The sequence below is a fragment of the Bactrocera tryoni genome, chromosome 3 (genome assembly GCF_016617805.1).
Source record: "Bactrocera tryoni isolate S06 chromosome 3, CSIRO_BtryS06_freeze2, whole genome shotgun sequence".
Classification (NCBI taxonomy): Eukaryota; Metazoa; Arthropoda; class Insecta; order Diptera; family Tephritidae; genus Bactrocera; species Bactrocera tryoni.
In genome coordinates this window covers 38,665,848-38,693,130 of record NC_052501.1, presented here as the reverse complement: position 1 = coordinate 38,693,130, position 27,283 = coordinate 38,665,848, and the positions used below count along the sequence as shown (strand labels likewise).

General features: G+C 41.6%; 2 protein-coding genes across 2 annotated transcripts; both read right to left on the bottom strand.

Annotated features, from left to right (window-relative positions):
- Positions 1-5,754: 5,754 nt before the first annotated feature.
- Positions 5,755-9,346, bottom strand: LOC120770965 (4-coumarate--CoA ligase-like 7). The gene is made up of 5 exons (XM_040098696.1): positions 9,162-9,346; positions 7,692-7,899; positions 7,440-7,626; positions 7,261-7,377; positions 5,755-7,187 (listed from the first exon to the last, which is right to left on the bottom strand). The coding sequence occupies exons 1-5, from the start codon at positions 9,300-9,302 to the stop codon at positions 6,248-6,250; spliced, it is 1,593 nt and encodes a 530-aa protein (XP_039954630.1). The 5' UTR covers positions 9,303-9,346; the 3' UTR covers positions 5,755-6,247.
- A 7,469-nt stretch (positions 9,347-16,815) lies between these two features.
- On the bottom strand, positions 16,816-23,403 carry LOC120770963 (4-coumarate--CoA ligase-like 7). Its single transcript, XM_040098694.1, has 5 exons — positions 23,221-23,403; positions 18,322-18,529; positions 18,066-18,252; positions 17,887-18,003; positions 16,816-17,814 (listed from the first exon to the last, which is right to left on the bottom strand). The coding sequence occupies exons 1-5, from the start codon at positions 23,359-23,361 to the stop codon at positions 16,875-16,877; spliced, it is 1,593 nt and encodes a 530-aa protein (XP_039954628.1). The 5' UTR covers positions 23,362-23,403; the 3' UTR covers positions 16,816-16,874.
- Between the last annotated feature and the right edge of the window lie 3,880 nt (positions 23,404-27,283).

Below are 27,283 nucleotides of genomic sequence, written 5' to 3'. Positions count from 1 at the left end.
GAAGCTATTGGAGGCCTTGGAGGCTTTTCGAGAATGGACGCCGAACCGAGCGCACCCATGCCGTTATTTGATGGAGCAGGATGGCTTAGCGGCGTAAAAATCTTAAAATGCAATGACGACCCGATCCTGGGATGGGTAAGGAAAGCGGTCAGAACGCTTCCAAACCTGCGTGAGGGAGCGAAGCTGGAGGTGGTAAACCGCGGCAGCTTTACATTGGTAACCACCTCGCGTTGTGGACCCGAAACCTGCTCTGCGGCTGCTTCAAAGGCAAAATCCGGATCTGCCATCTAGCGACTGGAGTGTGACGAAATCACGAAGATGGAGGCTAGAGTTACATCCTCCAGGATCTAGAGATCTAGATATAGATCTTGATTCTATATCCGAGGTGCGGGAAGATGGCGTCGGTCGTGGGAAGCGTGTTTCTCCGCCTCAAGAAGCGCCATCCCGCGTACTGCAACAAAAACACGCTGTAGACGACGACTTGAAGTAGAAAAGGATCTCGGAATAGATCCTTCATCATAGCTACTTCATTTGTGCTACAGGAGGTGGAGGTGGAGGCAAAATCCAGCATAATGGTTCTAAACCAGGTCCAGGTGAATGGCCACAAGAGTAAGATCGCCTCGGCCGAGCTTCTTCTCAGCTTCTAGAGAAGGACGGCTACGACGTGGCTTTAGTCCAGGAACATTGGCTGAAGGCACAATATTATACGACATTCACACCGACCGTAATTAACATGCCCATATTGCTTACAGTCCTTCCACAGATGACCTGACGGTTGTGGTGGTGAAGGGTGGCAAGCATGAATCTCTACTCCTTGCACATACCACATGATTGCGAGGCGTCAACGGCAGAACTCCAAAAGCTGGCTGCTACATCCATCAGAAGGAAGCAGGCATTGGTGGTGGGCGCCGATGCTAACGCCCATCATATACTTTGGGGCAGCACTGTTGAAAAACTGGAGAGTGCTAAGCACACCCCGTCGATCTCTGACCATAGGTACATCTTCTTATCCATTAGATCGAAAGCAAAGATCAGAAACTAGGTTAGGAGAAATCCCTGGAATATAAACTGTGATCTCTACAGGCAAGTCCTATTAAGCAAGTGACGCTGAAGAAGATGAAGAGCTTGAAAAGCGCATGACTGTATTTACCAACGCCCTAAATACAGCTTTTCACTACGCATGCCCTATGCTGCAACTCAAGCACAAAACGTAGCCTCCCTGGTGGAACGAGAAGCTTAGGTCTTGCAGACGCAAAGTACGAGAATGCTTCAACTGGGCTAAGCTAGCAGAAAGCGAGGACTGTGGGAACGAATATAAAGATCTTCTAAGGGAGGATGGAGTCATGTGAAGAAGTTCACGCATGTGAGGAAAGTTCTCTGATCGCCATTCACTTGGGAGTGGCCAGAAACGATTCTTTTACACATGGCTCAAGCAGCTCACTACTTCCGGTCTTTGACCAAGTATCCTCTGGGTAGCCTAAGAACATCCGTTTGAAGGCGAGCTAAAGTGAGAAGGCGAGGGTTGTGCGCTGGGTTTGGGACCCGCCACGTAAAAAACACCCCCAGTGAATAAGGATAACCAGCCTCGGATGAGAGACCCCCCTTTTGATGACGACCATGGCAAACGAAATAAGGACTTCGAATTGAGGGCATGAACCTGGAATGTCCGGTCCCTTAATTGGGAAGGTGCCGCTGCCCAGCTGGTTGATGTCCTCGTAAAAACAAAGGCTGACATCACCGCCGACTAGGAAATGCGATGGAAGGGACAAGGACAGAGACGAGTAGGTCCTTGTGACATTTACTACAGTGGCCATATAAAGGAGCGCAAGTTTGGTGTAGGATTCGTGGTGGGAGAGAGACTCCGTCGGCGAGTACTATCATTCACTCCGGTGAATGAACGTTTAGCTGATTTGCGCCCACGCCCCGACGGAAGAGAAGGACGATGTGACCAAAGATGCCTTCTATGAGCGCTTGGAGCGCGCTTATGAGAGCTGTCCCGCCACGATGTCAAAATCGTGCTTGGCGACTTTAACGCCAGGGTGGGCAAAGAAGGTATCTTTGGCACTACGGTCGGTAAATTCAGCCTCAACGACGAAAAATTCCCAAATGGGTTGAGGCTGATTGACTTCGCCGGGTCCCGAAATATGGTTATCTGTAGTACTAGATTCCAGCATAAGAAGATTCATCAAGCTACCTGGCTGTCTCCGGATCGAAAAACTACCAACCAGATCGATCATGTTGTGATAGACGGAAGACATGTCTCCAGTGTTTTAGATGTGCGTGCGCTCCGAGGTCCTAACCTCGACTCGGACCACTATCCGACGAAATTCTACGAAAAAATGCGGCGGCTTACAGAAGGTTTCATAACCGGAGCATACTCTTGTTGAACCCCCAAAGGTGATCTAGTGAGCGATGCCCAGAGCATACTTAAATTATCGAGGGAACACTTCTCCAACCTGCTTAATGGCAGTGAACGCACAACGCCAGGAGAAGACGATTCCCCAATCGATGACGATGGAGCAGACGTTCCATTGCCCGACCATGAAGAAGTTCGAATAGCAATTACCCGCCTGAAGAACAACAAAGCGGCGGCTTCTTTGTAAAATATGGTCGGACGAAAGCATGCCCAACGATTGGAATTTAAGTGTGCTATGCCCAATCCATAAAAAAGGAGACCGTGGGATTAGCCTCCTCAACATCGCATATAAGGTTCTATCGAGCGTATTGTGTGAAAGATTAAAGCCCACCGTCAACAAACTGTTTGGACCTTATCAGTGTGGCTTCAGACCTGGAAAATCAGCAACCGACCAGATATTCAACATGCGCCAAATCTTGGAAAAGACCCGTGAAAGAAGAATCGACACACACCACCTCTTCGCCGATTTCAAAGCTGCTTTCGACAGCACGAAAATGAGCTGCCTTTATGCCGCGATGTCTGAATTTGGTATCCCCGCAAAATTAATACGGCTGTGTAAACTGACGTTGAGTAACACCAAAAGCTCCGTCAAGATCGGGAAGGACCTCTCCGAGCCGTTCGATACCAAACGAGGTTTCAGACAAGGCGACTCCCTATCGTGCGACTTCTTCAACCGGCTTCTGGAGAAAATAGTTCGAGCTGCAGAACTAAATAGAGAAGGTACCATCTTCTATAAGAGTGTACAGCTGTTGGCGTATGCCGATGATATTGATAGCATCGGCCTCAACACCCGCGCCGATAGTTCTGCTTTCTCCAGGCTGGACAAGGAAGCACAGAAAATGGGTCTGGCAGTGAACGAGGGCAAGACGAAATATCTCCTGTCGTCAAACAAACAGTCGTCGCACGCAAGTCGCGCTCTCACGTCACTGTTGACAGGCATAACTTTGAATTTGTAGATAATTTCGACTATCTTGGAACCAGCGTAAACACCACCAACAATGTCAGCCTGGAAATCCAACGCAGGATTCCTCTTGCCAACAGGTGCTACTTCGGACTGACTAGGCAATTGAAAAATAAAGTCCTCTCTCGACGAACAAAAGCTAAACTCTATAATAATTCCCGTCCTGCTATATGGTGCAGAGGCTTGGGCGATGACAGCAACCGATGAGGCGACGTTACGAGTTTTCGAGAAAAAAATTCTGCGAAAGATTTATGGTGCTTTGCGCATTGGCCACGGCGAATATCGCATTCGATGGAACGATGAGCCGTACGAGATATACGACGACATTGACATAGTTCAGCGAATTAAAAGACAGCGGCTACGCTGGCTAGGACATGTTGTCCGTATGGATGAAAACACTCCAACTCTGAAAGTATTCGACGCAGTACCCGCCGGGGGAAGCAGAGGAAGAGGAAGACCTCCACTCTGTTGGAAAGACCAAGTGGAGAAGGACCTGACTTCGCTTGGAATATCCAATTGGCGCCACGTAGCGAAAAGAAGAAACGACTGGCGCGCAGTTGTTAACTCGGCTATAATCGCGTAAGCGGTGTCTACGCCAATTGAGAAGAAGAAGAATTAAATCACCTCCAGTACAGCTGAGGAAGAACTTGGCTTGGAAGACGACATGAGGAGCCACCGACGTCTGTTCTGATATTTGCTTTTGACCTTTGAATGGAGACCAATCAAATATCAAATCAAGGAACAAAATTTTTAGTCTAGACAAAGAACGTTCGCCTAAAAACCGTATAGGAATCCAATAAACACTTACTGGGACTTGTACAATCAGAAACTCCTACCAAGTCTTCCACGATTGATGAGAGAGAACTCTTTGCTCTCTACCGACTTGGACTGTGTCGAAATCTTTAGTTCTAAATGCGAAGCCTTTCTGGAGGAGAGCTTCACTACACTCAAAACGCAAGAGGGTAACCTTTCTGGTAAACCAAGTAGCGGAAATCAGAACATCTTGCAAACGACTAATCAATAATACAAGTATATGCGATAATGTGATAAAGTATGACTGGTAATTGGACTTTGAGCAGAAATACACGCATAAGCTGCACCTCCTTTATTCAAAAAAAAAAAAACAAAAAATATGATATATGTATATACTCACATATATTCACCGAAAACTTTAATAAACTATTCATCCTAATACATACAATATATATTTTCCTTTATATCATCATTTTATTGAAGCGTTACCTACAGTTACGGACAATAAACTAGAATCATCCATGGTACTAATTTTCCGTTCTAAAAAATATTAAGAATTTGATTTAAATTCAACTAAGTTATATTTATATTATGTACTTCATATCAAGTGCTATTGGTAGCAGTAAAAATATTGAAAAAAAAAAACAATTCATAAATATTACAAAAACAAAGGTAAATAATATATTTCAAAAATTCGAAGGACAAAAAAATAGAATCAAAATCTTTTACATAAAAAAAAAATATTTTTTTAAGGGAACTAAGAGAAAAATTGGTCGTACATTGTCCGTAGAGTATTCTTAAACGTCTAATACCGATGTACATCTTCTAGGCATAGACCTAATTAGGCTACCGAAAGTGTTCTGTGGAACGGAATACCTTTGTACCTTCTCTCAGAATTCTGCCTTATTTTTCGGTGTAAGGGGTGCAATAGTTTCCTTAACAAAAAGTCTTAAAAATTTTGGATGAGATTCAGATCTACCGATTACTCTAGCTAAGCCATAACGCTAGCATCATAATCTGAAAACCATTTTTTGAAAGACCCGAAGTATGTTTTGGATCGCTCTCTTGTCGGAATTACCAAAATGCAAGGCGAATTGTATTCAGCATATGGAAGTATGACCTTATCTAAAACTTTAACGTATATATGGGGGTCATTGTTTTCTTGTATCAAAAAAGGAGGTCCTGCATTACAAATTGGGAAGCAATCCTAATCCATTATATTGCCCCCGCGGGATTTGAAGGACCTAGCCATGTAGCGGACGCACATTTCTTTGTTTTTTGGACGTCGGACTCACACGCAACTATCACTTCCTATCATATTAATTTTGCGTTGAGACCATAAAATGTCGAACCATTTTTTCTTAATTTTAAGCTAAGTCCAAATTAATGTGCCGTTTTGCAAACTGAATACGATTGCATCTATGCCGTTTTCTCAGCATTGTCACCTTTCGGAACCAAGTTGCAAAAGCAATTTTTCTCCACAAGTTATCTTTTTACTGCTCCTGAACAAATTTTTGCACATAATTCTTATTCATTGGCTGCAGAGGCCTTAAACGGATCGCGCATCGACAATATTGCAATATTTCGATCGACTTCCGCAGTAATTTTTTTTGGAATTGGCCTATTTTTCAATCATTTTTCGGAAATTTTAAAGCATCAAACACAAATATTTGAGGCGTATTTGATAAGTTTGCAATTTGCCTTTATGCGTGACCCATTCCTTGCAAATTGTGGACGCACAATCTTTCCTCCTCTGAACAATGTTTTGCTCGACCCAGTTTTTTAAATAAAAATTCATTCCACAGATCTAATTAAGTTAATACAACTACTTTTTACGCGTTTTAAATTCAATATTTTTCATTTATGAAACCATTTCGCTATTGATTCTATTATTTCGTCACTAACCACGCTATTTACACTTTTTAAATTACAGTTGACTGTAAAACTCGACAATGCTATATTTTCCTCTTTTTAAAAAGTACATATTATTGCCTTTGTTATTATGCAGAAAAGTTACTACATAAATGAAAAATTTCAAAAATATTAAAGCAACACCTTTGTGTCTATTTTATTGTCCGTAGCTGTATGCAGGAATATCCCTTAACCTCCTCATAATTTCACTTTACTTCAAACAAAACTCTCGCCTCCCGTTTTAGTGTCTTTCCATTGGCATTTTGCGGCAGGCGATCGATGAAAATTACTCCAGCATGCAGTTGCTTATAATCTACTGGTAAGCGTTTTCTGACATGATCCTTTACTTGCTCTATCGTAAGTTCGGCACCTTGACGAAGCACCACTATTGCACCGGCCGCATCTCCGTGCCTCTCGTCATACACACCAACCACACACACATCCTTCACCTCCGGCAATTCGTTGATCACCTGCTCTATTTCGGCTGGCCAATATTGCATACCGTCATATTTGACTATATCCTTTTTGCGATCGACTATATAAAGCATATGATTATCATCGAAATAACCGAGATCGCCAGTATGTAACCAGCCATGTGAATCTTGAACACGTTTCGTCTCAACTGGATTATCATAATATCCACTCCAAATATGTCCCTTATTCACTAACATCTCACCGATTTCGTTTGGTGGCAAATTCTTACCCTCATCGTCAACAATACGTGCCTTAATTCCAGAAACTAATTTTCCTACAGAGGTGTGATATTTTTCGTCCGAATTCAACGATATAAAGCCCGACTCGGTACAGCCATAATTAAAAATTACTTTGCCGTTTTCAAGTAAACCTCTCAGTTGTTGTAAAGTCGATTGACTAATGGAGCCACCCCCAACTAGAAAAGACCGAACGGAGCGCAAGTTATCTATGGTGGCTTCTGGGCAAGCGACCAAAGCAGAAACATGACGTGGTGCACCAAATACGTAAGTGAGTTTGTATTTCTTCACTAGCGCAATCATATATTCAGGGGAGTAGGGCTTATTGGTAATTACACGTTTACAACTCTTGGTCGCAGACAGTAAAGTGAAGAAAACACCAGATATCCAGTCCAAACTGCTGTTCGCGAAGATGACATCTTCGCTGGTTACGCATCTAAAGAAATAATGTTGCACCGTTATTCTACACATGTATAAATACAAATATTTTCTTAAGTACTTCGACTTACAATTCATCAATGTTCAATATATGCTTTGACACACATACACACTTGGGAACACCCGTTGTGCCGGATGAACAAAGTATTGCTACTGTCTGCTCACCGCCCAACACGAATGGCTGAGGTCTGTAAAGAGTTATAAGTCAGACAAATCTTAAGGTGAACTTGAAGGTTCAATCTGCACTTACTTATAAAGATTCTCATTTGGTACGGGACTCAACAAGTCTTCAACTGTGCCAACTCCCTCAATATGTTCGGTAAGCGTATAGAATAATGGATTCAAGGAACTAGTGGCTTCATGTAATTTCTCATAACATTCGCCGTCGCAAAATATTATTTTCGGTTTGGTGATTCGGAAGACGTGACGGATTGTATCTGTAATTAATACATATGTAGAACTACATGCTTATTCTAATGAAATTGTAAAGGTATTCCATTACCTTTATCCAAACCCGAGTTTACAGCATGGAAGGGCGTACAGTTCATAAAGCAGCCGACCGCAACTGAGCTTGAATAGGTGCTGTTTTTTGCCACAATGCCGATGACATCATCGTGTCGTAGACCCATTTTCTTGAAATGCAGCGCCAGACATGTAGACCAGGTTAGCAGTTCACGATTGGTAACTTCGCGGCCATCAATATCGGACACCTTAAGATATAAAAGGAATACCAATAGATCTGTAATGCTGTCTTAACCGAAGTTAGTACGAGGTTATTAATTTTGTCGTTTTTCATTCATGCTTGATTCGTTGGAAACTTTCAACCGAAAAGGGACTATATGACAGCTATAAATAACCTAAGTGGCGGTATTACAGCGAAGAAATATACGAAACTCTTACAACTAGGAACTGTGTAACAATTACTGGGAATAGTAGATGAGTAAAGTTAAACTTTGCGGCACTAAACCGAACTGTGGCGGCTCCTTCTCTACCTATATACCGATGAAGGAGTTTCCTCACGGATGGGTTAAAGCTTGTGGGGGATATAGGTGGAGTAAGGTGGCAGTAGATTTACTGCTCCGAAGAGCAGCCTGCTTTAAAAGTGATCATTCACTCAGATAGCAGAGCTATGTACGATGCTAGCCTTGAACTCATTAACAGTACGTTCAGTGCTGGTCAAAGAATACCTAACCTCGCTATCAATAGCATCGAGTGTCTTTGTGATAAGACTGGTATGGGTGCCTAATCACAGCAAAATAGCAGGAAACTGTAAAGGTGATGTAATATATAATATAATCGCCAGACATCTAGTGATCTGTTTGCCCTCAATAAGGCTACCCTCTCCCTAGTTTTGGGGGTTTTAGCTGATCATTTCTCTATTGGCGTCCACACAGTGGGGCTGGGAATTACACCAGACGCCATCTGCAGAAGCTGTTTGGAAGAAAAAACTGTTACGAAGCTGTATATCAGCTTCTGAAAACCTCACGTCCTGCTACTTGGTGAGAATCTTATTACAATAATTATAATAGATATGCCTCCCCATTTTTTTTACTAAATATTTATATTTCAAACTTAATTTCTAAATGCGGTAACGTTTTTATACAGCTGATAGATAGAAAATTTTTATAAGCCAATGGCATTAAAATTCCCATAACAATTTACACTCCTCCAATATAATCAACTGTCTTTAATTGCGAAACACTGATATGATCTCCAAAGGCGGTCAAATATGAAATTGGACGCAAACTTGATGATGACTAAATAGGTCGTAAGTAGGTAAGTTGTCATTACCACCAACTTTCCCTGTAAAGTTTTGAAATCAGAACATCATATAATGCGAAATAAGACAATTTGTTTCCTCGTGAAGTAGAGCTGATTAAACCGTGAGCTCATCCTTTTCACTAACCGGGGGATCAGTTCATAAAAACTCGCACATATTGTTACACCAAAATATTTTGAGAACTGCACTCACTTGACAAACTTTGTTTGGATAATTCTTCAAATTTCTATAAATAATATGTCCCACAGAGCAATTGGAATCGTGAAATAACGGTGAGTTTGGACCAGACCACACGCGCTCCTTACTATCGTAAGACCATTCTGAGGATCCCATAATTCAACTACGACAAATTTCTTGCTCCAACAATTGCAAGCACAAACGATATTAAATTAACTAAATCCTAAACAATTTGTTAATTCCTTAAATACTCTACAAATGTTAACGAAGCTTAATACCTTGCTTTGGGTTTGTTACTACTAGGCATTTTAGCACTGGTTTGCAACCCACTGCTGATATGAGATAAAGCTTAATTTTTCAAAATCTAGCAACACAAAATGTGTGACAAACTAACTGTTTTTGCTATGCTACGTACGCTTTTTCGCTCTCCATTTAGTCTCAATTCATAAAAATATCAAAATGCGCCCCACAATATAAGTGAGAAGGCGGCCAAAACCTTCCGTATATTTTGTTAGTATGTAATATGATTTTTGCCCAGAGAAATTTGTGCTGATAAGCACTAATATTAAGGTATGTATGTACGCGATTCTTACCTAACTATATGATTACCTATATTTATGAAGTATAACTATAATATAGTAAGTATATTTGCCGAAGTTTTATTGGCACTTTTAAATTTTCTTGCCTCAGAGGGCTTTGTTCACCAAAGGGTTGTTTGTAATATCAAAACCCAGTTAAGACAGATACAGCGTTATGTATATCAAAGCTATCAGGATGACGAGAAGAATTGAAACCCGGGTGACTGCCTATCCGCCAAGTTGTCTGCGTGAGCAACAATCGTATCTCGTTCCTTATCTCTCATACTCTTGGTATTGGATTGACTTATCGATACAATACTATTTTCCTATTAATGATGGATATAATGCTATAACTAAGCTGCAATTGGAACAGAGCTTCCCACGTACCCACTTCCTAAGAGGTATAATCTGCGGGCTCATACTTCTCTTACAAACAACTAACGCTTAAACAAACAAGTTTTCTGAGAACATGTCTTTTGTGAGGCGGTATAAATACCATATGAAAATAGATAATATCGTATTATAACCATATATAAGAGTTATATTTAAGTTATACTCAAATTGCGATAACTCACTATGAATATGCTAGAATCAGCAAGTTTCACAGTCAGTCTGGTAATAAAATACGAAAATAAAAATATATAACATCGTTTCAATAATGGCTCGTACCCTCATATACCTAATAACAGTTTTTTCAATAGAGAGTTAGAGATAGAGTAAAAATTTAGGTATTGCACTGCGACCTACGGTCTATTGTGGCCTCTCCTATATCACATACATATGGTCACCAAGATTTACCATCCTTAACAATTCCAGGAGCCTGATGGGCACGACTGAGGTGATGTGATCCTTGCCAATGTAGAAGGAACCTAGGGCCTTTAGCCTGCTTCTGCAAATTACTCGGCAAGCCAGAATCAGGTGTCCTGGGGTTTCCCGTTCCATGTTGCAGAACCAGCAATTTGGGCAAGAGACTATGTCTATGTTGGACAAGTGCTTCCTGAGCTTGCAGTGCCCTGTATAGAGCGCGACAAGGAGGCGGAATTTATCTCGAGGGAAATTGATTAATTGTTTAAACCTTGCGAGGTTGTACCCTCCTAGAAGCAACTTGGCAAGATGCATTCCTGCTGCCTGCTGCCAGTGCTGCTCTCTCCACTTTTTCCTCCGTGCGGAGCAGCTCCTTAAGAGTGTATGACCCCACTGCGATGCATGGTTCTGATTCCATCATCTTGAACGCTGCCGTTTAGCGGGCTCAGATTAGGTATGCTCGTTGCTCACTGATAGGCAGTTGAGCCTTCATATACACTCTTCCACTAGAAGCGATCTAACCTAAAATGCTGAGATCGTTTTTAGTGTCGCTTGACTGACGCTAAGAATAGCGGTACGCAGGTTACGATAGTTGCAGTGGAGATTGAGTTCTGCGCACTTACTTACAACAAAGACTTATGTTTCGCTTCCTGTTTAATTAGTAAATGCAGCGGTGTGAGCTCCAGCATGACTTCAAGTGCTGCAATGGGCAGGTGCGCATTGCCGCTGAAGCGACAGACACAGGGGAACCTTTGCAGCTTCGATAGTTGAAGGCCTATCGAAGACTGCGGTGCCTTAGATGCCAAAGCAACTGCTCCATAATTGACAATAGGCCTTACGATTTTAGACCTACCCCAAGCCCCTTTGAACTATGTCGCAGAGAGTGTTCTCGAATTTGCCTCGCTCCATTATGACAATGTCATCGGCGTACCCCTGACAACGAATCCCATTGTTTTGTTTCTGTGGCTGTTGTTGTTGTTGTCGTTTTTGTTGAGTTGCTTATACTGGTTCTTACGACCATCAGCCCAACTGGTCTATTCCTTTCCTGAGGAACACAAGAGTCTGCCGCGCCACAGCCCCTTGACGCGGTAAGGCCACCGTTACTTCCCAAGGCGGCCCGCACACATGCAGGTTGGGAGAAGCCGAGTGTGCCTTGCGACTTAAGCCCCTGCAGCACGACAAGGCGTCTGCCATTCGAAGAGGCTCTTTAGTACTGTTTGCCATTTCATCATGGAAAGATATATGATCAAACAACGAGTCAAAATTGTTAAAATTTACTACCGAAACAGAATGGGGCAGCGCGCGTGCGAGGCGAATTGTGAGTAGGGGAACACCACAGGGTGGGTTCTCTCTCCTCTTCTATGGATCGTAGTCGTTGACGAATTGCTCAAAAAACTAGAGGATCGCGGCTGTCGGGTGATTGCCTATGCAGACGATATAGCACTTATGGTCAAAGGAAAGTTCCTTAGCACCGTGTACGAGTTGACTCAGGGATATCTCAGCGTTGTAACGAAATGGGCGGTCGGTAGTGGACTCGACATTAATCCAAACAACACAGAAATGGTTTTATTCAGCCGAAAATATAAAATTCTGGTGGCACCGTTGCCGCAGATGGGAGGTATTCGCCTGCAACCGGCGGATACAGTGAAATATTTAGGGCTCATCCTGAATAAGAAGCTTTCATGGAAGCCGAATATCGAGGAGAGAGCAAAAAAGGCATCTATTGCCTTATTCTGCTGTAGAGGAGCTATTGGAAAAAGGTGGGGCCTCTCACCGAAAGTGGTCCTCTGGCTCTATGACACCATAGTCAAGCCCATCTTGTTCTATGGTGTCTTCATGTGGGGGAGGGCTTTAGGGAAGACCACACTGGCCAAGAACCTCGAAAGCGTTCAACGGGCTGCGCTAATTAGCATATGTGGTGCATTAAGATCCACCCTAACCATGGCATTTAATGCAATTTTGAACTTAACGCCGGTGGACATTGCCGGAAGGTGCATAGCCGCGAAGGTGGCTATTAGACTCAGAGAGTCTGGATTTTTAAAGGAACGCGTATCTGGACATTCGGATATCCTCACAAACTTTGACTGCATACCGAATCATTTGGATCATGGAGTCGCCGTACCGAACTCTGACGGCTCCTTCTCTGCCCATATACCGACGAGGGAGGTATGGGTGGGAAGAAGCCGTTGGAGGAGACGGGCAGCAAGCTTCTCACGGATGGATCAAAGCTTGGGGGGAAGGTTGGTGGAGGGGTCTACTGTCGGGAACTCTCTATCAACTCCTGTTTTAGACTTCCCGACTACTGTAGTGTATTTCAGGCTGAGGTCGCAGCCATCAAGGTAGCTGCAGATTTGCTGCTACGGAGTCCATCCAGGGAAGTGACGATTCACTCAGATAGTAGAGCGGCAATACTAGCCTTGAACTCATTTACAGTGCCTTCAGAGTTGGTCAAAGAATGTCTAACGTCGCTATCTCTAGCAGCTAGAATTTTTAAGATTAGACTGGTATGAGTGCCGGGCCACAGCGGAATTGCAGGTAATTGCAAAGCTGATGAGTTAGCAAGGAAAGGCACCCTAGAATCATTATCGGTAGAATGGGAGCGGATCGGTGGTCCTATATCTTCTTGTGTTCTACTACTAGGTGGCTGGGCCACGCGGATGCTAATCCAACGCTGGGCCATCATCGGTACTTGTGCGGTTGCAAAAGCCTTCTGGCCCAGGATAGATCGCAGGAGATCTAATGATCTCTGAGCCATCAGTAAGGCTAACCTCTTATTATTAGTGGGACTCTTAACAGGCCACTGTCCTATTGGCTTACATCCAATAAGAATGGGTATCTTACCGGATGCTGAAGAGGATGCGGTAGAAACAAGCCAGCACTTCCTGCTTGACTGTCCCGCGTTTGGGAGGTCAAGACTTAGACACTTGGGGGCGCATACCTTTGGACATCCCACCGAACTGGCGGGTGTTGAAGTTAAGCGTCTGTGTAACTATGTATTGGCTACAAAGGGATTCGCCAATCTGTAAGTCTGAACACGGGAGTTCTTTTTTCAATGGCATCACAAAGGACTACATTATTAGTCTACGTGTGATCTTTGATCAGCCATCTAACATAACCTACCTACTTTAAGAGCGATTTATGGTCGTCATAACCGTCCTGTCAGATCATCAACTGAGCATCTAGTGGAAAACTTTGAATCCACAGGCACAGTACAACATGTTCCCGTGTCAGGGGGACAAAGAAGTGCCCGTAGTGTCGAGCCGCTAGCGGATTAAGTGAGGAAGACCCATAGTAAGGCCATACTTCTTCCGTGATGATCAAGACCGGCATGTTACTGTGAATTGGAATCGTCACCGCTCAATGATAGCCGAATATTTTTGGCCCGAATTAGATGATATGGACTTGGACAATATGTGATTCTAACAGGGCGGCGCCATAAGCCACACAGCGAATATCCCAATCGATATATTGAAAACCAAATTTGGTGAACGTATTATCTCACGGAATAGCCCAGCAAATTTTCCACCTCGGTCATGCGATTTGCCGCCGTTAGACTATTTCTTGTGGGGCTACGTCAAGTCTATGATCTATGTCAACAAGCCTGCGACGATTGATGAACTTCGTACGAATATCGTACGTGAAATTGCAGCAGTATCGGCCGATTTATGCTTGAAAATCGTCGAAAATCGAGTTTAGCGTTTGGATTATTGCAAGCGTGCCAGTGACGATCATGTATAAGAAATCGAGTTCCAACATAATGGCATCGAATGTACTTTCACAGGAATAACGAATTTCTTTGCTTTCTCATACAGTTTTTGTGAATTAAATTTTGTTGCGCTCTTTTTGAAAATACCGTTATTTGCAAAGATTTCTATCTCTAAATGTGCATCAAAAAAATTCAAATAAATTGTAACAAAAAAGTACCTGGAAATTGTAAATAAAACGCAAGATATTTAATTTTTCATGAATATTTATTTTGTCGCCTTCAAAGTGATCCCCACCAGATGCCAGCGATTTTTCCAGTCCTCGAAAGACTTTTTAAAAACACATTTTGGGATGACCTTCAGGTCTTTCCGAATTTGGTTTTATCTATTCCTTCGACTGAAAACGGGTTCCTTTCCGATGATTGTTAACTTGTTTGCATGCCAAACTTATAAACCCATGTCTCATCGGCACTTACAATGCTCTCCATGAGTGTTTATTGTACTGTTTTTGAAAAACATTCAACTTAATCGAGACGAGTCCAGCAAGAACGCGTTTCATATACAAAATATCCGCCAAGATCATTCAAACGGACTCGCGAGAGACGTCGAGCTCTCTTGCCAACGTCTACTTGATTGATACTTCTACGATTTTCAACCAATCCTTCACTTTTTAATATTTTCATCAGTTGAAAGGTCGAAGGTTGTCTAGAATGAGGCAGGTTTTCAAAAATCTCTCGACCGTCTTTGAAGGTTTTGTCTCCGTAAGGATTTTTTGGCTTTATTGAACAGCCAGCGCACTAATTGCCTAAGTACCGAAAGTGGTGATCACCTTTAGTGGATAAGCAGCCTGCTCTCTAGTCCTGCTACGGTGTCTACGCTGTCTGCCGATCTCACTCTGCTTATACTTTGCCCTGGAATTTCTTTAAAGACATCCCAGTTCCTACTTCTAGGAATACGAATCGGAGGTCAGTCCCTTATTTTTACCTTCAGCTCTCATGTTTTCGTTGCTTATGGTTATGTGAAGGACCTTTCTTCGAGTACTGGTTATGAATGTGAATTCAAGAAGAGACTCACTCCTCGTTTTGCAGCCCCCTTCCGTGTGTTGCACGTTGGCATCACATCCCAGTGTGAGTGGGAGCTTGTTTTTCCTGCAATAATCGATCCGAGAATCGATGAAGGGGTGCTACGGCAGTCTTTCCTTAAGGACGAAGTCAGAACCTTCCTTGCCCTTCACCTGCTCAAGAGCTAGAGAGATCCCAAATCACCTTTTTATTTCTCGATTTGAGGCCTCTTACCTCTCCCCCACGGTTTCTGGATCAGAAGGATACCCAAGTTATCCGAGCTAAACCTCCTCGCGATGATTGCCGAGGCTGTCGTCCCGTGGTACAACTTTTATGCCGGAGCTAGAGGTCACAGAATTGGCTCGATGAGAGTCAGGTCCTCGTCCCCACCGTCCTCACCAACCTGCCCCTCTAAACCGTCCAGAAGCTCCTGAGTGAAGCTAGCAAGCTTATTTTCATTGAGATAACTCACATATTCGCCGATATATGCGGTACAAGTCACCCGGAAGTTCGATTATCTTTACATAAGGTATATATTGGCTAACGGAAGTATTAATCCGATTCAGCCCATTTTTGACACACAGGCATGCCATTGTCAGAGAAGTACTATCCCTGAATTTCAATTATATATCAAAGACATTGACTGATATTTTCGATCAAAATTCAACAAGGCAATGGGGTCCAAATATTCGGTACCTAGGGGCTTGAACAGTTTCTGTTGGTTTTAAACAATTTTTAGTTATAAGGTGGAATACACTAAAGACATTATTCGTGCAAAGTTTTATTCCGTTATATTAGTTGTTTCTTTATTTGTGCACTGGATAGCAAGGAATCAAATGGAATTTAAAATTTTCCTATGTGGGAAGTAGGCGTGGTTATTGTCAGATTTGGCTCATTTTCACAACGTGAAATAAGAATATGAAAATAATGCTTCGTACCAAATTGTCGAAATCGGTCAGTCTGGTCCCGAGAAATGGGATTGCACCAAAGAGGGGTCGGTAACACGCCCATCGTCCACTTTTTACCACGGCTCCTATAAAGCTTTGTCATACCATCCTGGCGGCATATTTTTACGTTTCTGACGCATTTAATTATTGATTTACCGCGCTTTCAGTAGTACAGTACAGATATATGGGGAGTGGGCGGGGTTTTCAACCGATTTCATTCATTTTCACACTATCTTGTAATATCTGCGCTGGACGAATATAGTTTTCGTAGCTTTAGTGGTTTAGGAGATATATACATTAAACTTATTAAAGGGTGGGGCCACGCACAATTTTTCAAAAAATTTTCTTTGCACAGGTGCCCCTGGCTACTGCGATCCACTGTGCTAAATATGAGTTTTATATCTTCATTTCGTGCTTAGTTTTGGCACTGCCATTTCGTCCAGAAGAAAACAACACTTCGGTGTGGTTTGTAAGCCGGTGGCATTATCGGTCCATATTTCTTCAAAAAATATGCCGGTGAGAACGTAACTGTTAATGTACTATTTGTATATAATATACATATATTTTCTTTTACATCTATCACTTTATTAAAATTTACACTTATGTACATATATCCCTTAAAATCCTCATAATTTCACTTTACTTCAAATAAAACTCTCGCCTCTCGTTTTAGTGTCTTTCCATTGGCATTTTGCGGCAAGCGATCGATGAAAATTACTCCAGCATGCAGTTGCTTGTGATCTAATGGTAAGCGTTTTCTGACATGATCCTTTACTTGCTCTATCGTAAGTTCGGTACCTTGACGAAGCACCACTATTGCACCGGCCGCATCTCCATGCCTCTCGTCATACACACCAACCACACACACATCCTCCACCTCCGGCAATTCGTTGATCACTTGCTCTATTTCGGCAGGCCAATATTGCATGCCGTCATATTTGATTATATCCTTTTTGCGATCGACTATATAAAGCATATTCTTATCATCGAAATAGCCGAGATCCCCTGTATGTAACCAGCCATCTGAATCTTGAACACGTTTCGTCTCACTGGGATTACCATAATATCCACTCCAAATATGTCCAGTATTCACCAAAAGCTCACCTATTTCGTTCGGTGGCAAATTCTTACCCTCATCGTCAACAATACGTGCCTTAATTCCAGAAACTAATTTTCCGACAGAAGTTGGATATTTTTCATCCGAGTTCAGCGATAAAAAGCCCGACTCGGTCATGGCATATGCAAAAATTACTTTGCCGTTTTCAAGTAAACTTCTCAGCTGTTGTAAGGTCGATTGACTAATGCAGCCACCCCCTACTAGAAAAGACCGAATGGAGCGCAAGTTATCTATGGTGGCTGCCGGGCAAGCGACCAAAGCGGAAACATGACGTGGTGCAGCAAGTGCGTAAGTGATTTTGTATTTCTTCACTAGCGCAATCATATATTCGGGTGTGTAGGGCTTATTGGTAATTACACGTTTACAACTCTTTGTCGCAGAGAGTAAGGTGAAGAAAACACCAGATATCCAGTCCAAACTGCTGTTCGAAAAGATGACATCTTCGCTGGTTACGCATCTAAAGAAATAATGTTGCACCGTTATTCTACACATGTATAAAGACAAATATTTTCTAAGTACTTCGACTTACAATTCATCAATGTTCACTATATGCTTTGACACACATACACACTTGGGTACACCCGTTGTGCCGGATGAACAAAGTATTGCTACTGTCTGCGCACCGCCCAACACGAATGGCTCAGGTCTGTAAAGAGTTATAAGTCAGACAAATCTTAAGGTGAACTTGAAGGTTCAATCTGCACTTACTTATAAAGATTCTCATTTGGTACGGGACTCAACAAGTCTTCAACTGTGCCAACTCCCTCAATATGTTCGGTAAGCGTATAGAATAATGGATTCAAGGAACTAGTGGCTTCATGTAATTTCTCATAATATTCGCCGTCACAAAATATTATTTTCGGTTTGGTGATTTGGAAGACATCACGGATTGTATCTGTAAACAATAAATATGTAGAAATATGTATATGCTTACTCTTAAGAAAGCGCAAAAGTCTTTCGTTACCTTTATCCAAACCCGAGTTTACGGCATGAAAGGGCGTACAGTTCATAAAGCAGCCGACCGCAACCGAGCTTGTATAGGTGCTGTTTTTTGCAACAATGCCGATGACATCATCGTGACGTAGACCCAGTTTCTTGAAATGCAGCGCCAGACGTGTAGACCAGGTTAGCAGTTCACGATTGGTAACTTCGCGGCCATCAATATCCGACACCTTAAGAAATAAAAGGATTACCAATCAATCGGTAATACTATCTTAACCGAAGCTAGTACGAGGTTATTCATTTTGTCATTTTTATAGGAATTCAGTACTAGTTTCATTAATTCATGCTTAGTTCGTTGGCAACCTTCAGCCGAAAAGGGACTAAATGACACCTAGAAGTATCATATGGGGCAGTATAACTGAGAAGAAATATACGAAAGTCTTACAACTAGGAACTGTATTTCAATTATTAAGAATAGTAGATGAGTAGATTAAAACGGTCGCTAAGAATCGATTCAGTAAAACAGAAAGGGACTTACACGGGATTATTCCTAATCTGAACATCTTCCAGATTTGAGGGAATATTGTATCTTCGGGTAACAAATATACGCTTTCTAAGGTATACCCCATCCAGAGTACAGATTATATTAAGTTTGTACAGAAGTCAACGTCGGAGACTTTAAAAATATACACGCTCTACATAAAAATCCTCTTAGCTGTATCCTCCGCGCGGGGGTCGACTGGGTGCGGTGGGTATAGCTGCTTACAAAGTCATGATGTCAAGCTGGCTTCTGGCAGAGTCATTACATTGCAGGCGGCTCCCAGCGACGGCTGACGTACATATCTTCCCAATCATCCTCTTTTGTTGGATTGCTTTATATGCATCCTCAGAAAAAGATGAATGGTTACCGGCCTTTGCTAATGAGGTATCTGACGGTAGGTATAAAACGCTGGGGTAGAGACCCCCGAATCTAAAATTCGCAATCAAGCAAGATAAGGAAACGAAGCGAACCGTCTGAAAAGAGGCAGCGCTCAACGGAGAGTGAAGTTAAGGCTTTTCGAGAATGGACGCCGAACCGAGCGCACCCATGCCGTTATTTGATGGAGCAGGATGGCTTAGCGGCGTAAAAATCTTAAAATGCAATGACGACCCGATCCTAGTATGGGTAAGGAAAGCGGTCAGAACGCGTCCAAACCTGCGTGAGGGAGCGAAGCTGGAGGAGGTAGACCGCGGCAGCTTTACATCGGTAACCATACCTCGCATTGTGGACCCGAAACCTGCTCTGCGGTTGCTTCAAAGGCAAAATCCGGGTGTGCCATCTAGCGACTGGAAGGTGACGAAATCACGAAGATGGAGGCTAGAGTTACCTCCTCCAGATTCTAGAGATCTAGATATAGATCTTGATTCTATATCCGCGGTGCGGGAAGATGGCGTCGGTCGTGGGAAGCGTGTTTCTCCGCCTCAAGAAGCGCCATCCCGCGTACTGCAACAAAAACACGCTGTAGACGACTTGAAGTAGACAAGGATCTCGGAATAGATCCTTCATCATAGCTACTTCATTTGTCCTACAGGAGGTGGAGGTGGAGGCAAAATCCAGCCTAATGATCCTAAACCAGGTCCAGGTGAATGGCCACAAGAGTAAGATCGCCTCGGCCGAGCTTCTTCTCAGCTTCTAGAGAAGGACGGCTACGACCTGGCTTTAGTCCAGGAACTTTGGCTGAAGACACAATACTATACGACATACACCCCGACCGTAATTAACATTCCCATATTGATTACAGTCCCTACGCCCTAAATACAGCTTTTCACTACGCATGCCCTACGCTGCAACTTAAGCACAAAACGAAGCCTCTCTGGTAGAACAGGAAGCTTAGGACTTGCAGACGCAAAGTACGAGAATGCTTCAACTGGACTAAGCTAGCAGAAAGCGAAGACTGTGGGAACGAATATAAAGATCTTCTAAGGGACTACAAGAAGTTGGTGCGCAGGACAAAGCGAGAATACTGGAAAAAATCTTGTAGTGGATTTGAAAAGACCCAGGAGGTGGCGAGACTTAGGAAATTATTATCCAAAAGCCCCGCCTCGCCCGCTTTAATTCGCAGGAGCAGCGAAGAGTGGACGGACAACTGCCAGGACTCGTTGGAAGACCTAGAAGTAGTGCAGTAAACCTGAACACATTTTTACGGGGGAAAAAATAGAATCGGCAATCCGCTCATTAGACCCATACAAATTCGTCCCGGTATACGGACGGAATCATTCCAGCAATGCTGCAGAATGCACTATGTCTATCCGTGCCATGTCTAAAGGCGATTTTAGGGGATGCTTGAAATTCAGTTATGTGCACCACTCATGGAGAAGCTAGGGTAGTTTTCATACCGAAGGCAGGTAGGAATAACCCAACCTTGTCAAAAGGGTTTAGGCCTATAAGCTTAACTCCCTTCCTGCTGAAAATGCTAGGGAAAATCTTGGACTCACACACAAGGGCCGCAGCGCCCCTTTGAAGCAGTAGAGGCTGCACGCCATACACTGCTATTTAATACTGAAAAGGCTCTTGAATATAAGGAACACGTTCTTGGAGTATACCTAGAAGCCTAAATATTTTTGAAGCTTTCAACAACGTCTCTACGAAATCTATTCTGAACAGTATCCAGTCAATAAGTGTTGACCCTACTATACAACGCTGGATCAGAAACATTTTGACCACCAGACGGATAAAAGCAGAATGAACCAAGAAACTTCCTTGGTCAGGAAGTATGTAGTCTGTAGAACCCTCGGGCATAGCTCGGTGGGTAATGGTGGCTGGGCAAACACCGACTACATGACTCCACTTTTCAACTGGGAAAAAAGAGTCAAAGTAAATACTTAAAAAGATGGCTGACATAAAGGTATGTTAGCTACGCGCAACACTCTAAACACCTATAGTGATGGTTCGAAAATGAAAGTAGGAGTTGGTGCGGGAATATATTATCTAGAGTTAGTTTTAAGTTGCTATTACGAAAGCAGCAGAGCTAGCCTCTAATGCACCTGCAGGCAATTCTAGAGTCAACATTTACGTAGGCAGCCTAGCAGCAATCAAGGAAGTAATCTCGTATCGCATATCGGCCAGAAGTATCTTGGAAAGCACGGTAGCATTTGAAAGTGTTGCCAGAAGTTAACAACTTATTTTCTACTGGGTGCCAGGTCACAAAGCCATTGAGGGCAATGATAGTGGACAAAATTGACTAAAATGGTGTAAGGCTAACATCCGATAACGTGAACAACAATTGGGAAGCCCATGGATTTTCTATATGACGACCTCGACAAAAACATGGTAAATAAAATCGAAATTCGATGCAACGAGCTATCAGTATGCAAAACTGCCAAAGCCATGTGCAAAACGATAAATCGGAAGTACACAGCATTCCTATTTGCACCCGATAGGGGAGACTGTAGGAGCATGATGGGAATACTTACTGGTCACTGTCAGGTGGCGCCACAAGTCCGCAAGATGAGGCTGACAGATCGAGGAGACTGCAAGAAATGTCTGAAACAGGGCACCAGGGAAACAATGGAGCTTCCTTTGTGCACTTGTACTGCATTGGCAAGACTACGCTTGAAGCATCTGAGTTCCCCACAGTATGATACACTGTAATAGCTATTGACAGTGAGGCCGCAGAATCTGTTAAGATTCGCGTCAAGCGCAGGTACCCTTAACGATGACTACCCCTCTTGGACCTAGCAAGTGCATTCCATCTGGTATCACAAAGGACCAAACTGATCTATGCATGGCTTTTTAGCCTAGCAGATTAACCTAACCCGTATTCCGTCCAGACAACTACAAACCGTTACGGTTCTCAATTACTCGTTCAAGAGGCAGGATTCCCAACCTTCATCCAATCTACGTGTGAGAAGCGCCAGGCAACTAAATTGAAACATTATATCTATCAATTCAATTATTGCCTCGGCTGGCATAATTTAGATACCTGTCGTCTTCTGAAAACCTCACATACTGGTAATTGGGTAACAATTTTACCACAATAACTATTATCAATATGCCACTTCCTAAGTCCAGTTCATCCTAACTGCAAACGAGACCAGAGTGATGAAATTCCAGAAAATAATCTTGTGATTAACCAAGAGACCTAAACTAACATTCGCCCTTCAAAAGATAAGTATTAATAACCAATAAATATCCGGACATACACACATACACAAAACCTTATGAGCATCAAATATATTTGAAACTTAATTCGTAAATGCGCAAAAATGGTGTACGAAACTTTCGGCAACGTTTTTATACAGCTGATAGATAGGAAATTTTTGTAAGCCAATGGCATTAAAATTCCCATAACAATTCACACTCCTCCAATATAATCTAGTGTCTTTAATAGCGCGACACTGACATGATCTCCAAAAGCGGTCGAATACGAAACTGGACAAAAACCTGATGAGGTAGTACATAACTAAATAGGTCGTAAGTAGAACATTTGTCATTACCACCAACTCTTCCTATAAAGTTTTGGAATCAGAACACCACTTAATGCGAAATAAAACAATCTGTTTCCTCGTGAAATTTAAATAATTCTTCCACAGTCCTGTTTTGGATATAGCACCAGATTATAAAGTACTACGTATACTGCATACAATAGGTCACTCCAAATCGTTAATCACAGTGTTACGTGTCCACACATACCTATTTAGCAAACACATCTTTTCCATTCCCACACCCCAACTCCTCCTAAACAGCCAATTTCATCAACCAACCGATGAAGTTTTCTAATTCCAATCACTAAACAATGACAGAGAACGACACCGCGCAAAAATAAGGCGAAAGTCCTATAGCTGATTAAACCGTTATCTCGTTGTTATCGTCAACCACAGGCTCAATTCATAAAATTACATATTTATTGTCACACCAAAATATTTTTAGAACTGCACTCACTTGACCAACTTTGTTTGGATAATTCTTCAAATTTCTATAAATAATATGTCCGACAGAGCAATTGGAATCGTGATATAATGGTGAGTTCGGACCAGACCACACGTGATCCGTATTATCGTAAGAACATTCTGAGGACTCCATAATTCATCCACGACTAATATCTTGCACCGGCAATTGCAAGCACAAACGGTGTTCAATTAACTAAATTCTAAACAATTTGCTAGTTCCTTAAATACTCTCCAAATGCTAACACAGCTTAGTACGTTGCTTGCGTTTGTTCCTACTAAGCACTTATGCACTGGTTTGAAAACCACTGCTAATATGATATAAGCTTAATTTATCAAAAACTAACAGCTTCTAGAAGGATGATTGACACACAAAATGTTTCTGTATGCTTTGCAGGATTTCTCGCTCTCCATTTAGTCTTAATTCATAAAAATATCAAAATGCGCCCCACAGAATATGAGAGAAGCGCGGCCAAATCCTTTCGTAGAGTGCTAGCGGCGCATTATACTTTGTTAGTGTGTAATATCATTTTTGCCATGCGAAATTTCTGCTGATAAGCACTAACATTAACAGACGTATGCACGCGATACACACCTATATGACCCATTTTTATGAATTATATAGTATAGTAAGTATATTTGCCGCAGTTTTATTGGCACTTTTAAATTTTCTTAAGGAGATAGCTTTGTTCACCTAAGGATTGTTTGTAATACCTAAAACAAGTCGAGTGTAATACAACGTTATGAAGTATTGAAACCCGGGAGACTGCCTATCTCCACAGCATAACTGAACCGCCGCCATGTTTCACAGTCCCAACAAAATTTTTACTTCGTTGCTCCGTGTATGACTCCACACATTTTTTTGTCCCTCATATTCCCAAATGTTTATCTTTGTTTCGTCAGTGAACATTAAACTTTTCCAGAACCTTAAAGGCTTATCAACGTGAGCTTTCGTGAATTCAAGCCGTTTTTTCTTATTTGTACTAGAGATAAATGGCTTTTTACCTGCTATCCATCCATATAAATAATTTTCGGCTGAAGGCCTCGTCGCCAGTGCTGCGTTTATGTATTTATACAATAAAACTCTTTTTGTTATATGAATTATTATAAATAAAAATAAAAAATAATAAAAATAATTTTAGCGAAGAGCACTGTTTCAGCTGACAATTTCTTTATTTCAACATTGTGCCTGAACAACACTTTGCTTAAAAAATATTAATAATTTAACTTTTTTTTTGTAATTTACATTTCGTACATACATTTTGTTACGTAGTTTCGTCTGTTTAAATAATGAGTTTAAATTGACGATGAGAGTGACTTGTTGAATTTGGTATTTTTTCGTCGAGATAGGACTTAACTTCTCAATTGTCTACTCAGCCCGAAGTAGCACCTGTTGGCAAGAGTCATTCTGCGTTGGATTTCAAGACTGACGTTGTTGTTGGTGTAAATGCTGGTTCCAAGATGGAAGAAATTATCTACGACATCGAAGTTTGTTGGAATACAAATGTATTTAATATTACCGCTTCCTAAATGCTGCCGTTTTACCTTTTTCCATTTGTACTGGTGAATATGAGGTATCAGTGCGATTTTCCTGGGTTTGTAGAGAAACAACCCAGTAGATTAACTGCAAAACTGATGCCAGGTCCCGTTATTTGTGAGGCGAATAACAAGCAAGCACAACGACATTTCATATTGCTCTGCTTCATTACTCAGATGTTGATTTAAGTCGATTTGTGTTTCAACCGAATTTCTGCTGGACGTTCCATATTGCACCATATCCGAAATATATAACTATATATGTATACATATATATTTTTTAATATATATTTATTTGTAATCTATCAATTGACAATCAGCAAATTTTTTAAATACATTAATAGTGACAGGATTGATTGTTCTCCATTGAGACTAATCAATATATTCTTAAATTATTTTATTTGCTTAAACTTCTTAAAACTACTTAAAATAAAAAAATGTATGGAAGATCCAAAATGTGAGTTCTTTTTAAGCGTCTAACATCCATGCTGTTGTCTAGTAAATTTATTGCCAGTAAGTTTTCATGATAAGACAATCTATCTAAATACTTTTGACAAGATTTGCTGATTTCGTCTTTAACAAAAGGTATATTTAAGTCTTTGTGTATTTCGAAGTTGCTTACATACCAAGGAGCACTTACAATGCTTCTTAAAGTTTTCGATTGATATCTTTAGAGGATTTCAATGCTGGATATACTCGCCGTACCCCATTTGCATACATCCATACTGGCTTAAGCATTGACTTGTAAAGTCGTACTTTATTTTCAAGGCTAAGTTGTGATCGCTGACCTAAAAGCCAGTACATTTTTTTAGTTTTAAATTTGAGCTGCTTCGTTTTTTCTTTTATGTGTATCTTCCAAGTGAGACGTCTGTCCAAATAAAGACCAAGGTATTTCACAGTTTCACTTTCAGGTATTATGGAGCCATTTAATGTTACGGGGGGACATTTCTCAGTCCTTAACGTAAACGTTATTTGAACGGATTTCTGTGTATTTACTTCTATCTTCCAATTCTTTAGCCATTTTTCGACAATATTAAGTTGTTCTTGTAAGTGCAGTGAGGCATCACCAGGATTAAAACTGGTGGCGATAAATGCCGTATCATCAGCATAAGTTGCTACCTCTAAGCAATTAGCGATCGGTAGGTCAGCTGTAAATGTTGTATAAAATACGGGGCCAAAACGCTCCCTTGTGGAACTCCAGCTTCAATCGAATAAAGCTCAGAAAATGCATCTTTTTCCTTGACATAGAACGTACGATTGCTTAAAAATGATTTTATAAGTAGGTAGTAAGGATTGACTTATTTCTATAGTGCTCTTTGTAGTATTTCTGTCTGATGAAAGTTGTTTCTTTAACGCTTTCATACTTTTCTCGTCGCTTGAAAACAATAGAACATCGTTAACATCAACATAATCCATAATCGGATGGACTGTTTCAGTCCATATAGGAATTTCAACAGCGTACACACACGAACAGTGTTGTCATCACAACCATCAGGTTGCAACATATAGATCTTATCATTTAACGTAATGAGGTGTATCGAGCTACAAGGCCAATCGTTTCTTCATAATCAACAGCTTTTTTTATTAGATCCCCTGATCACTAATCTGGCTTTACGCCGTGTCACCACACCATTACCGTACATTTTGGTTTTGAACACCCACCACGGTTTTATGGCTTTCTAGTCACTAACTGACTTTCGCGTTTGTTAACATATTCATTTTGCATATTTTCAACCATTGGTGATTCTTTACTATCTACTTCTTCTGAATCGTCTTTAGTGCGTCTTAGTGATAATAATCGCTCAAACTGCTGGAGAAAGAGAGTAACGAGTGGAAGGGAAGATCGTCTAATCGTAAGAAAAGCGCTAAAAAATAGAACTCCGTCAGCGCAAGGTATTTTACAAAACATTAGAAGCGCTGGCGTTAAGATATCTCTGCATACTCTACGCAGAAGATCTTACGAAAACGGCTTAAAATGCAGGACGACGACGTCGAGTATTGTGAAATCAGCTGCACAAAAATTATGATTCAAGATATTGGAGCAAGATACGTTTCTAACATATTTACATTGTTTTAAATTTATTTCCTTTTTTATTTTTTTTTTTTTAACTAACAATAGTAAGCATATTAAAATTGTATTTAACATTTTTTAAAGGTTATTTTTTAGCGATGTACGTCGTTTGGCAGAAGTGACTGAGTCGGGGCGTCGAAAGGGGTCTCGATATTCTAGCTCCTGTGTTCTTCCCAGGGTAAAACACCAACCTTCACTGATGATTTGGGGCTGCATTTCTGCAGAAGATCCTGGTCCCCTACAATTCATTGAAGGCACAATGCGATCTGTTCAATACATATCTATACTTAAAGATACGTTGATGCCTTATGTTAACCAACTTAACAACTCCGCCAGAAGAATATACCTTTAGGCAAGATGCGGCTCCATGCCATACAGCTAGAAAAAGCATGAATCTTAAACGAATTGCATTTGGAAGTTTTGCCTTGGCCTGACAATTCTCCGGACCTAA

What these genes read in the sequence shown, in the direction of transcription:
- LOC120770965 (XM_040098696.1), bottom strand. Translation starts at nt 9,302, where the DNA reads ATGGGATCCTCAGAATGGTCTTACGATAGTAAGGAGCGCGTGTGGTCT. An exon ending in AAACTCGGGTTTGGATAAAG is followed by an intron (nt 7,627 to 7,691) that starts GTAATGGAATAC and finishes TATTAATTACAG; the next exon opens with ATACAATCCGTCACGTCTTC. An exon ending in ATATTGAACATTGATGAATT is followed by an intron (nt 7,188 to 7,260) that starts GTAAGTCGAAGT and finishes TTATTTCTTTAG; the next exon opens with ATGCGTAACCAGCGAAGATG.
- LOC120770963 (XM_040098694.1), bottom strand. Translation starts at nt 23,361, where the DNA reads ATGGAGTCCTCAGAATGTTCTTACGATAATACGGATCACGTGTGGTCT. An exon ending in ATCCAAACAAAGTTGGTCAA is followed by an intron (nt 18,530 to 23,220) that starts GTGAGTGCAGTT and finishes TTATTTCTTAAG; the next exon opens with GTGTCGGATATTGATGGCCG. An exon ending in CCAAATGAGAATCTTTATAA is followed by an intron (nt 18,004 to 18,065) that starts GTAAGTGCAGAT and finishes AACTCTTTACAG; the next exon opens with ACCTGAGCCATTCGTGTTGG.